Source organism: Brachypodium distachyon, chromosome 5 (genome assembly GCF_000005505.3).
Source record: "Brachypodium distachyon strain Bd21 chromosome 5, Brachypodium_distachyon_v3.0, whole genome shotgun sequence".
NCBI classification, from domain to species: domain Eukaryota; kingdom Viridiplantae; phylum Streptophyta; class Magnoliopsida; order Poales; family Poaceae; genus Brachypodium; species Brachypodium distachyon.
Genome location: NC_016135.3, coordinates 21,023,021 through 21,035,048, shown reverse-complemented (window position 1 = coordinate 21,035,048; position 12,028 = coordinate 21,023,021). Strand labels below are relative to the sequence as shown.

The 12,028-nt window shown below is 48.8% G+C and overlaps 1 protein-coding gene across 1 annotated transcript; it reads right to left on the bottom strand.

Annotated features, from left to right (window-relative positions):
- Positions 1-8,395: 8,395 nt before the first annotated feature.
- Positions 8,396-9,792, bottom strand: LOC100821891 (ethylene-responsive transcription factor ERF039). Its single transcript, XM_010241910.3, has one exon. It carries the CDS (start codon positions 9,342-9,344, stop codon positions 8,709-8,711), a length of 636 nt encoding a protein of 211 aa, XP_010240212.1. The 5' UTR covers positions 9,345-9,792; the 3' UTR covers positions 8,396-8,708.
- Positions 9,793-12,028: the final 2,236 nt, after the last annotated feature.

The following is a 12,028-nucleotide window of genomic DNA, read 5'->3' as shown; positions in this document are numbered from 1 at the left end:
GCCAAAAATTTGGTTGAGAATTTTTTTGCTCATAAATTTGCCAACTTTAACCAAATAATAAATTAGAATTAGTAATGAAGTTTTAGCTTGCCAAATAGTTGGATCTCATCCATACAAGAACCGGTCACCATCCAAGCAGCCCCTCGTGACAAACGAAACCAAGCCCACTCAATTTCGGGGAATACGATGACTCCACCGCGCGCGTGGGGGCCGGGCGGCCGGGGCGCACTGGTTCTTGCTCGCCGCGGTGCCCTGTAAGCTGTAACCCTGTTGTCGACGCCGTCCTATAAATGCGCCAATTATTTGCGAGATACTGTAAGAGCCATGGTTTAAAAGTCCACGTGATTAACCTGGTCGAGCTCCGCCGCGTGCGCATTGCCGGCAGCGGCACATGCATGCCGGCTCGCCCCGGCCGGCCGGCCGGCCGCTTCATGTCAATCTCACTGCTCCTGCCGCGCGCGGAGCATGAGCGACTGCGTGCATGCATATATGCACCGGGTCAAGGTGTGTGCCAAGAATTTCGAACGAGCAGGCTTACGACAGGAGAGCCGATGAGCGGCACAGTAACGGAGTCGTAGCGAGTTCTTAACTTCTGATGGCTGATGACAGCTAACCGGCACGATTCCCCGAGGGTGTAACGGTAATACGTGCCGGCCCTGATCGGATTCAAGTGTCTTGTACTAGTAGTTTGCAGTGCTATCTGTTTCTTTGGTCTCACTACTCACGAATTGAATCTATACAGGCTGTTGAACTTCATAAGTGGATTAACTAACTTTTTCATTAGATCAGATCAGATCGATATTTGGTTGCGTTGGAAGCGTATAAAGCTTGACACGGTATTAGAGGCACAGGACTCAACTTTAAATACTGGCTTTCGCAATTTAATAATTGTTGTTACTCTCTCCATTCACGTATTGGTCTCTTGACTTGAGTCATGCCTCTGAATTTACACGTATTGGTTTCCTGCAAAAAAAAAAGAGTTTACACATATTGGTCTCTTGAGTCATAACTCTGAGTTTACACATGTTGACTTGTCTTTCCTATCACGGTGTATAACTGGATTGATTATCCCTTTCCATGCCACTGACATGTTTTTTCTACGAAAACGTGAAAGATTTGTGTGCCGTTCTGCTGGAAGACGAAGAAAACATGTGTCGATTTCTCCGGGCCATGTGGGAATCGAAACTACGACAGATTTACCTTAGTTAGCGCCAATACGATCTCTATAAATTGGAGCACGGTCTCTGCCGAGGTTTATAAGACTTGCATGAGTTTCTAGATCAATAATTTGGTTAATTAAATGTGTATTATCTACAATAAAAAATCTCCCCTTCGGGCGACTTATAGATGGAATCTCAATCTACAAATGCGTCTTTTTTGAAAAAACCTTGCTTGAAAAATATACATGGAATGAACTTTTTAATGATATACTCTCTCCTTTTCGCAAAGGTTGGCATATTTGGTTTCGTTAAGACAAGGGTTTCAACAGTGGTAACTCTATTAATATGTGTTTTTTCATACATGAAATATATACCAATAGATTCGTCTTTAAAGGCTTGCCAATAATCATGGTGTCATTTCATATAAACTACATATTAGCAGAGTAATTCTTGGTGAAAGGCTTGCCTTAACGAAACCAAATTAATAAGCCAACATTTTTGAAAAGGAGGCGCATATTTTTTATTCCATGATATCTTGGTTAGTTAAATTTGTTTTTAGACAACGATCCGACTTTACTTTTTCACAAAACAAATTACAATAGATATAGACGGAACGGAGACAAACAAAGAACATACTCAACACAAGTAAGAACTCTATTATAGTCTTTCGATGTCAACTTCTCATTATCCGTCTTTCGTATCTTGAAGCTTCTTGATGCATTCGTTGAAAAAATTGAAAATATAACACCTGCACAAGCTGAACTAATTACAAAGATTTTGAAAAGCCCGGACGGGTTCTGAACCAAAGAACCGGTAACCTAGAAGCACATCTCCGAGGCCCATCATGGCGCTCCTGACCTTACCATCCGTGGAACTTCCATAGCCAGTGCTTCTACCAACTAACAGATGTCCATGCCTAAAGGCTAGCTCCATGCATATGCATTGAATCTTAATTTCAAGCATAAAGCCCCATTTTGTACACACTCGAATTAGACGTGTCGTCCGGCTGTGGGAATGTGCTACTTGTCCGTACGACACGGCTGACGGGAGTGACGGCCTGATGCGATTTCGCTGTTTGGAAAATCGGGTTGGAGGGGGCCACAAACAGCCCCGATACACATGCGTGCAGACATTTGGATGGTCCATGTCGCCAAAAAAGATCAAGGGATCCGGCGGGGATGTGGTTATTGGCCCCCCAAACAATACAGGCATCGTCGTACATTAAACAACGTGTTAATTATTTGCTCATCGATCATGCACTCTTGCCACGAATCGATTCCATTCAGTGCTGGTGAAATTGGCGATCCTCTTTAGTTTGGACTATGGAGTATGCAATTGCTTTTCGTGTTCTTCTCAATTTCCGTTCGTGTATCATCCCGGCTCGATCCAAGGCAAAGGAAAAAGGGTAGCCTACTGGCCTGGTGGGTGTGGACTCCTACACGGTAATAAAAATTCTCTTGTGGTGTGGCCGTCAGTCTAACGATATCATTCCTACGTGGACCCATAAATCAAAAGCCAGCAAGTGTTGCAGCCGCAGGACAAGAACCCTCCCATCAAGGCATCAACAAAGCACTCACTACTCAGTGTCCCCTCTTAACTTCCCTTCACCTTTTAATGAAGTTTCATCCCCTCTATAGCGTACTGTGGGGTAGATCTATATTCCTCTTTACTCCGCCCCCAGACTCCAGTGAGTACTTTCGCCGTGCCTGGCCGCCTCCTGGCAGCCATTGGCCGCACAATCTGATGGCGTCCAACATCTGCACGTAGGACTTTGCTGTTTGCTCCACGTCCCACTGTCCCTTGGCCTCTTTAAACTATTATTCGCCCTTGTCTTTCGGGCGGTAGGTGGGACGTTCTTGTCCCGTCTCAGGGCGCTACATGTTACACGTGCAACAGGGGCACATATATCTCCTTTAATTGGATTTCCAAATAGGAATGTCACGTTGATTCTCTACGAGCTAGAGAGGGTCGCCGGCCCGTCGACGGTAAAAATATCCGGCCAAGCTGCTGACACATGCATTTCTCTTTCTGCATGAGTCCCCCTCGACGATCTGCCGGTAAAAGGACACTTGTCTTACCGCGATGGCGAAGCCCTTGTTGCCTCTCCGTTTTTCTCCATTCATCGATCGAGATGTATCGGTTCATCATTAGCTATCACTACGTAGATACAATACGTGATACATACCGTATTTTATTTATATATTGTGAGTGTCCGGCCGATTGTCCTCATGCCGTCATGCGATCGAATGCCAACAAAATATACGTATTGCATGCATGCAGGACGCGTGCAATACGGCAAGTGGTGGTGTAGACGTTGAGTCGCTGGACCGCGACCTGCTGCGGACGCATGTATCAGGAGCCTAGCAGATATTCTACGTGCCGCCCAACGTACACCTGTCCGGGCTAATCACTTTTTTTTTCTTTTTTTGAAAAGCACAGATTGTTAATTTTGTGGCGTGCCGACTTAATTTCTTCTCATCGTCTGCCCCCTCTGATTTGGTTTCAGTTAAGGAACCTGCCCTTTGGATAACATACTTATGTGCCGGCCTGCAAATTGCAGGTTTTGTCTTCATCTGTTTATATCCGTATATGTGTATATGCATAGATAGTTTGCTAAATCGGAGCGTACGTGGGCGAAAATTAAACTCTCCTTTTTTTGCGCAAAGTGGGCGTAAATTAAACTACGACCAGGGCCATGTCAATGCCATAGTTAGTTCAGAAATTAAAACAGCTCATTACAGCCAACACACATATATACAACGAATCAACTGTAAACCTAACCTGATGCATGCGTAGCCGGCCGGTTGTTAACTGAACTTTAATCACAACCTGACTGATTTGTGCAGAAAATCCTACACGAACTCAGCTTTCAGACTTAATTCACTATGGGCAAGTCCTACGCTCCAGCTGTACAGTCGATTTTAATTGGCAACCAGCTCATTCCGGCACGACGTGCATGTAACGTGCGGTAGGTTTGACTTGGAGGGAATATACAGAACATAATATCAACATCGGGAAATGATCGCATCAGAAAGTCGACACCGATATTTCACTATTTCTCTGCATGAGCACTGCCTCGACGTCGAAACTGCGTGGCCCCTACAAAATCGATCGATCGACGACGGCTCAGTGTCGAATTCGCTAGCTAGCTAGGACACCGCGTGGCTTTTCAGTGGCTATCAAATATTTAATACGATCGACGGGTTTGGTCGCCGATCCCCATCAGCGTGACAATCACCGGTCCTGGTGAAACAGCCTCCATGCATGCAATGGGAGACAATTTTTATTTTATTTTGGGTGACGCCGGGTTTGGCGTCGACATGGCAACAGCAAGAGGAGATCGACCAGTGATAAAATGTCTCCATGCAGCGACTAGGTGAAAACGTGAGCCTCTGGAAGAAGTAGGCAAAAAGAGTGACCACGCCGTTGCAACTTATTTTTGAGGGGAGAGACACGCCATTTGCAACTTGATTGGCGTGATAATGATGCAACAAAGCAATAATGTGCTGCGTGAATTTAGACATTAACCAGTACGACATCTTTCGAGCTTGCAAGATCTTGTGTGGCCACTCCCTTTTTTCTTGCGCAATACATGATCACCAATTTCAAAAAAGAAGAAGAGAGGTATCAGTTTTATAAACCGGTAGCACGCTAAGACTGCAAGTGGCACGATACAAAGGAGGGTACTGAAGTAGAACAGGATAGCTAGGGGGCAGAAAACGAAATAAACAAGAGAACTACGGCGGTTTTATGACGATGGTGACCGGAGCTCCCGGGATATAAAAATAAAATACATGAAGTTAGGTAAGAAAACACAGTCCAAGTACAGTAGTACTACTACGCTAAGGACGCAATGCTTTCTTCTTCTGTGCTGTATTAGGTCTCTGGCTGCGAATGTGGCACTACAAAAACAATCAACCTCTAACCAGTCAGATTAAAAATCCAGGCACGCAACACGCCTCAAACTTCAAACATGGCCGTGGCAAGAAGGCACGAACCAAACACAGGAGGAGGAGCAACTCACATTTATTCAGCCGCCCTTGCGTGTCACGTAAACATGGTTTCAGTACCCGGGGCAACATGGACCGGGTCACCGAGGGAGCCATCCATCCCCACAGCGGCATGCGCGCGCGTCATAGCAATGGGCTTTACTCCCTGACTGACAACGCGGGACAGGCCGCCGGGGCCTCCCTTCCTGCACGGCGCTAGCATGCTGCGTAGGGAGTACGGGCTATTTACCCTTTGGCGTCTTCCGCCGCCCCCTCTCCCTGCCTGTCGGCTTGCTGCAGCGACTGCAGCCGCAGGCAAAGCTGTTCTCTGCTCCAGTACCATTTACTTCACCCAGGCATTTATTTAGATTGCGTGACGGTGTGCATATGCAGTGTTTCATTTTGCAGGTAAACATATTTCCCATGTTCTTTGTATGAAAGGAGCTCATCTTTCCCATGGTTAATTCAACATGGCCGAGCTAGCAGGCATCATAGCGATGGGACGGCTGCCTGTGTCTGCGACCGGCCATCCGCTGCGTGCATGGTTCAAACCACACATCAACACTATGCAACATGATGAGTGCTTTGACCGTTTCTTTGTGCGGTGGTAATTGCATCCATGGCCTTCAATAATTGGACACGCAATGCAAGTGAGCTGTGAGCACGAAGATTCACCCCGCGACAAGATTTCGTTTACTATATCCAGGATATGTTACGGGACGTACGTATGCATCCGATCTGAAAACGTTTGTACTGTCTCTACAGCATTTGTGCACTGTACAGATTGTAACGTTACGCTATTCGGGAAGTCTCTGCATATGCAAGCATTGCAGGGAGAAGGAGGATCAGCTCATGAATGGTGGATGGGGTACAGTTGTAGACCAACCCAGGCAATAAACGGGCGACCAGGCAAGCCCTGGCTACTGCTGTCGACCATATCCATACTTCCATACCCTGATGCGCCTATGGTCAAAGCTCTCCCCGGCTGCCAAGAGTTGGATTGAGAAACGACAACCTAAACAAAGAACGAAAAAAAGGGATAAGCGTACGGGCTCTGGCAATCCTCACATGGCAGGGAGCAGACGCGTTGCACACAGCCGTGCTCCCACGCGGCGAGCCGTACTGCTACAACCACATACGACTATTTGCCTGCATGGAGATTGGAGATCAGCAGCAGCTGATATTTACTCCGTCGATCTTGACAGCCTGTACCCCAGGCAGCAGCATCTGGTCTCTCCTGCCAGTTGGACCTCATTAGCGCCCACGACGAACCTGTCGCGATATGCATGGGACACCTGGCATCACTCTAAGCCTTTGCTGCGGCGGGCTCCGATTACTGTATCTTGAGAGACCGTACGGCGCCCTGGAGAAATGTAACCCGGAGCCAACACATGTCTCTGGAGTGGTTCATGCCAGGCTCCTTTGGCTGCCACATGGAGAAGAATATAGTAAATAGGACTACCACGGCATTACGCAGAGTATAACGTAGCTGAAAACAAAATCAAGTCTTTATGGTAGATGCAAATTAAACTTTGTTAATCTCTTGTCAGTTCGGAGGACGGCGAGCTAGCCTATTATTCTTCGGGTTATTGTTACCCTTTCTTTTCTGCAAGGAGAGAAAGCGACGGTGGAATTGTAAAACGTTGAAGATTACGACTGAAGGAGTGCTTTACGGGCAAAAGGAAAAAAGAAAGTGGACATAGCAGGCTCTGAACGTTAACGTGCCCAATACTCCAAGGTACTGACTGGCAGCACACAGGCCGATCATCTTCCTCCTGCGTGATCTTTATTCTGCCCCGGCCGGCCTCTTTTCTCCGATTGCATGTGATATTCCATCGCCATTTGCTTGAACTGCTGAACAGTAGGAAAGCATCGATCCATGTTGCGGGCTCTCGTGCCGCCACGCTTCGCAGAATCTTCCTTTCCATACGCCTCTGTCAATATAAAGTTCTACTACGAATACCGGGAGATCTACAGTAATTGGTTCTGGAAAGTACAGCTCGTGCATGGTGGCGCGACAATTTGACGTCCGCTTGACTCAGTGTCGTGGCGATGGAGTCCGACCGCCCCTGACCATCCATTTCATAATCCTCGAGAATCGACAACACTACGTGCACACGTACGTACAAATATATAGAAGCCCATCAGGAAGCTGGTCAGCGGTAATCAAGCGGTGGTGTACCAATAGTACCGCCCTTAACTTCCTAGTAGGTGCCATTTTGTACAGTCACATAATTTTCGTCCTCGGTGCTCCCTGGCAAGGACAACTTCCTCCCCTAAGTAAAACAAAAGGTTCACGCAAACGCAATCAATCGCTTTCTTTTTTCTCTGGTTCAAAAGAAGCTCACACCATCAATCAGCTGCGGACCTCATCATCCTTAATGAACGAAGCAAAAACAAAAAGGGCCCGGCTTAAAGAAAGGTTCAAAGGGGGAGTTAGCTGAGATCTTTAACTTAAACCCCCGGACAAGTTCTCGTTAGACACTCCCTAGCTAAACCCGGTGCACGGGATATGCTCGTTTGCAGTAGAGGGAATCGGCGTCGCTGACAATGGACGCGCGGCCACGTAGTATTGGCGCTCGCTTTGCACAGGATTACGTGCATTGACCTTTCGTCGTCCTGCGCATGCCGGCAACTGTCCCTGCGCGGACAAGACCTCCCTTGGTCCCTGGGCTAGCGCAGCAGCTGTACTCCGTACTTGCTAGCTAGCCGGGGAGCGCCGAGAGGGGCACGGCGCGGCAGCCACTGATCGGGCCAAGAAAGGCGCTTGGTTTCCGTGCAAGTTTTGGACGCTCCCGTCCGTGCGCGGGCAGCGGCCTCGAGGTTTGTTTGCTCGCAATCCGTGGACGTGGCCTCGAAGACGGCGGACACGGGGATCCGTAGCCGCACCGCGAGCGAGCCGGGTCGTGCGTTTTTGACGAGACCGCGCATTTACTTTCTCTTTGTGTAACCGGGAAGCCGCTTTTTTCACGCGGCAACACCGTCGCTCTCCCGGTCGCACTGCAGCTCTGAAGCGAACACAATCAATCAAATTAGGACTTTAGGACCCTCGATTAGTGCCGTTTGGTGCTCCCGTGCCCTGGCGATCGCCCGGACGTGGAGCTGATTTGCATGGCCTTGACCAATCTTACCCTCGCTTGCAACGCTAGTGATAGTCACCTCAGCCAATTAGTGGAAAGTTAAACGGAATGCGTAAATGGAGTATCAAGGACAATTTGGTCCAAATCTTGCCAGATCACCTTTCTGAACAAAATAAACGGAAAAGGTAAGATTAGATGCTTGTTAATTATACAAATTCTTGTCCCCCAAATCAAGCAAGGAAAGCAAAAGAAACTAACTTTATACAATCTCGCCTCCTAAATTTAGAAAAGAAAAGGTAAAAAACACACAGCAAGGGGGAAAACACAGAACTTCAAAGAGAAGGCAAAACAGGGGTAAGAAATCAGAATAAAGAGCTGCATTTACATGTCTCCGATCGATCTAAATACCGAAAACCAGTAACAGCAAATAAAAAAAAGCTGAATGGTGCCTTCTCCGCGAACCCGGCAGCAAACGCTGATCAGTACTCCCACGGCAGCGGCTCCTCAAGGCGGAACACGCCGCCGGCGGACATGTCATCGTCGACGACCCACGACGACGCGCACGCGAGAGCCGACGAAGACTCATATCTCAAGTCCAGGAGCAGGTCGGGGAGGTCGAACAGCGCGTCGTCAGGGTCCGCCTCATCGTCATCGCGCGAAGGAGCCGGCTGCGGCGAGGCGGCCGCGGAGCTGCTGTCGGGGCTCTTGGCATTGGCGCCGTCGCAGGGGAGGAAGTCCGGGGCCGCGGCGAGTATGGCGGCCGCACGGACGTCCTTGGGCGCGGCGCTGGCCGGGCGCGGCAGCAGGTGCGCGAGGCCCGGGAAGTTGAGCTGCGCGGCGCCGCCGCGGCCCTTGACGGCGAGCGTGGCCACGTCGTGGGCGCGCGCGGCCATCTCGGCCGTGGCGAAGGTGCCGAGCCAGATGCGTGACTTCTTCCGTGGCTCCCTGATCTCGGAAACCCACTTCCCCCAGCTCCGCATGCGCACGCCGTGGTATGCCGGGTGCTGGCCGTCGTCTCTGCGCGGCCGCTTGTTCGCGGCAGCAACGGAGGAGGAAGACGATGACGAGGAGGAGGCGGATGTCGGGGAGCGGGGCTCGTGGGGAGTATCGTCCATGGCTGCGGCCGTGGTGGAGCAGTAGCCTGGTTCCGGCCGGAGTGCGTTCTCGGGCTCTCGGCCGCGGAGCTGAAGCACGAGCGCGGAGGAGCCCGATACAGAGCACGACGAGGCCGCGCTCCCGGCCAGGGCGAAGAGGTGCGAGCTTGGTACTATGGTGAAGGCGCAGACCGCGGGGCTTGTGAGGTCCAGAAGCTGGAACGGGGGTGTTTGTCTTCTCAGCGCGCACTAGCAGCGTGAGGTTTGCTCTTCCAGAAGAATTAACCGGGAGCTATTACTTGTTCCCTGCTTGTTGATGTGCGTGAATGGATCCCTGGGAGTAGCTAGCAGTTCTTTTTATATACGAAGGTGCGCACAACCTGTTTGTTGAATTGACTGTAAGCTCAAGGGGTCATGTACGGCGCGGCCGGGAGCGTGGAGTGGTGCATCTACGCGTAAGCCAATGGGGTGTCACCGTGTCGGTTGTACCCTTGGGTTTAACACGGAGCATCTTTCGCCTATTTTTTGTTTTGAAAGGTACAGCAAAGGCCGGCTTTCGATGTATCGAGAGAGAATAATTATAAGGTTGCCTCGAAACAAATGAGTAAGAAAAAAGAAAAGAAAACTCAAGGCGTGAAAAGGCTAAGAAAATCAAGATGGTTCCCAAAGTAACTTTCTAAGGGCCTTGGCGTCCGCGAAAGCCCACTCGCGGGCCTCATCCTTAATGAAACAACAAATCTGGCGAAACAAAATTTCCTTGTCGTTGAACACCCTGGAGTTGCGCTCGCGCCATATGGCCCAAGAGACGAGGATGAACGTGGATTTGATCCCTTGGCGGTGCTTGCTCTGAGTGGCCGAGATCATCCTCTCATAGAAGGAGTCAATGGAAGCCGAAACATGGCAAATAGCGGTGGTGATGTCGGAACAGTTGGGCCAGAGAGCCACCTCGCACCAGATCTGCCGGGCACCGGGACACTCGACGAACAAGTGATGCGAGGTTTCTAAGTTGCGGGGGCGCAAAAGTAGTCGTTGGGCCAGCCCCTGCGCTGGAGACGGTCGGCGCACCAGAGGCGATCTTGGAGGAGAAGCCAAGTAAAAAAATTGAGTTTCGGGGGTGCCCAAACACGCCAGACGTTGCGCTCGTGGTTCGAGTGGACGTGGCCCTCGAAGTGCAGTCTGTAGGCAAAGCGGGCGGAGTAGCATCCATCGGCGGTGATAGTCCAGCGGATGGTGTCGGGCACGCCAGGGAGGAGGAGGATGTCGGCGTGCTAGAGCATAGACCATGCCTGGACGAACTCGAGAAGGAGCTGGGTGGAGACGTCATGGCGCAGGTCATCCATCCATTTGGAGCCATTGAGAGCCTCCGAGATGGTCCGTCCTTTGCGTCGTGCATGCGCAAATAGCAGGGGAAAGGACAGACGGAGGGGATGTCCGCCAAGCCAGTTGGAGTCACACATTAAAGATGGTGTTTCTTGCACAAATAATATTTTATCTAGCATAACATTTGTGTTACACACAAATGTATCTATTCACATAATTTAAACGTTTATATATGAGATGATAAATTTATCTCTTACCGATCATGCCGTCGCATTTGCGAGGGCCGCATTGCTGTCCGGAACACAACGCACTGTTACGTCTCCAGTACGATGCAATAGACCACCTTAGATTAGATGGTCTTGCATGTGCGATCAGTTTTTGAAAATCCTGAGGCCCGTAAATACGTGTTTCGCGTCCATGGGGTTGGACTCATAGCACGAAAGGTGCTTTGTGTCCGGCATCGGAGTATATTTTTGGAATTTATTTTCAGTAGGAGCAAAAATTCAAAAGTCCTTCGGCTTTCTCGGGCAGGGCCGTTGCTCCACGCCAAGCTCCGCATATACCCGGCCTGGCGGCCTGGCAGCCGGCCGCGGCAGCCTTCCAGGACCTAAAACCTGTGGTTCCCCTAAAAGAAAAAACTGTGGTAACAATGACTATTTGGTCATTCCGTCATTTAGACAAATATCAATGATTATGTCTGTTTTGTTTACAGGGAGTTAAGTTTTAGAGCACAAAGCTACGTGATAGTTTTTTGTGGATGTTTGATTAGTGAGGTTAAACCTCTGGTTATATGTCAAAACTCTTATTAGTACATCGAATTTGAGTGTGGATGGCCAAATAAATCATTGGTCCGTTGCTAGACGGCCAAATAAATCATTGTTTTGTAGGTTAGACGGGTAGTTGTGAACTTGTGATATAGGTGAAAGATAATACTTTATCTTTGGTAAACTGTGGACTATTAATGTTTGCCCGCAATTGCGCCGCTCTTGCAGTATACTTTCAAAAAAAAAGTATGGAGTATTACATGAAAACATATATACTTTATCAAGCTCAAGAGAAAATTCAACATCTTCAACACTTATCTTCTGCATAATATGCATGAAAGATAGCGAAAATGCCATAAAAATAATACCTACATTATATCAAGTGATTAATTCCATGAACTGTGTGTACATGGAGGGTCGTTAAAATGATTAAAGCACATCTTAAATTTCATTAAAAAAAATTCTTAATGCTTGAGCAATTAAGGGCTAGGAATTAAGCACTTGTTGATGTCCAGCATAATTAAAAACAGCTACTTCGCCGCTCCTAAAACTTCACCGATAATGGAATCAAGAACGTGAATCAACAACAGGAACAAATTATGTTAAAGTTGTGATCCAAAT

Excerpts from the sequence above, each read along its gene's own strand:
- LOC100821891 (XM_010241910.3), bottom strand. The coding sequence starts at position 9,344 with ATGGACGATACTCCCCACGAGCCCCGCTCCCCGACATCCGCCTCCTCC.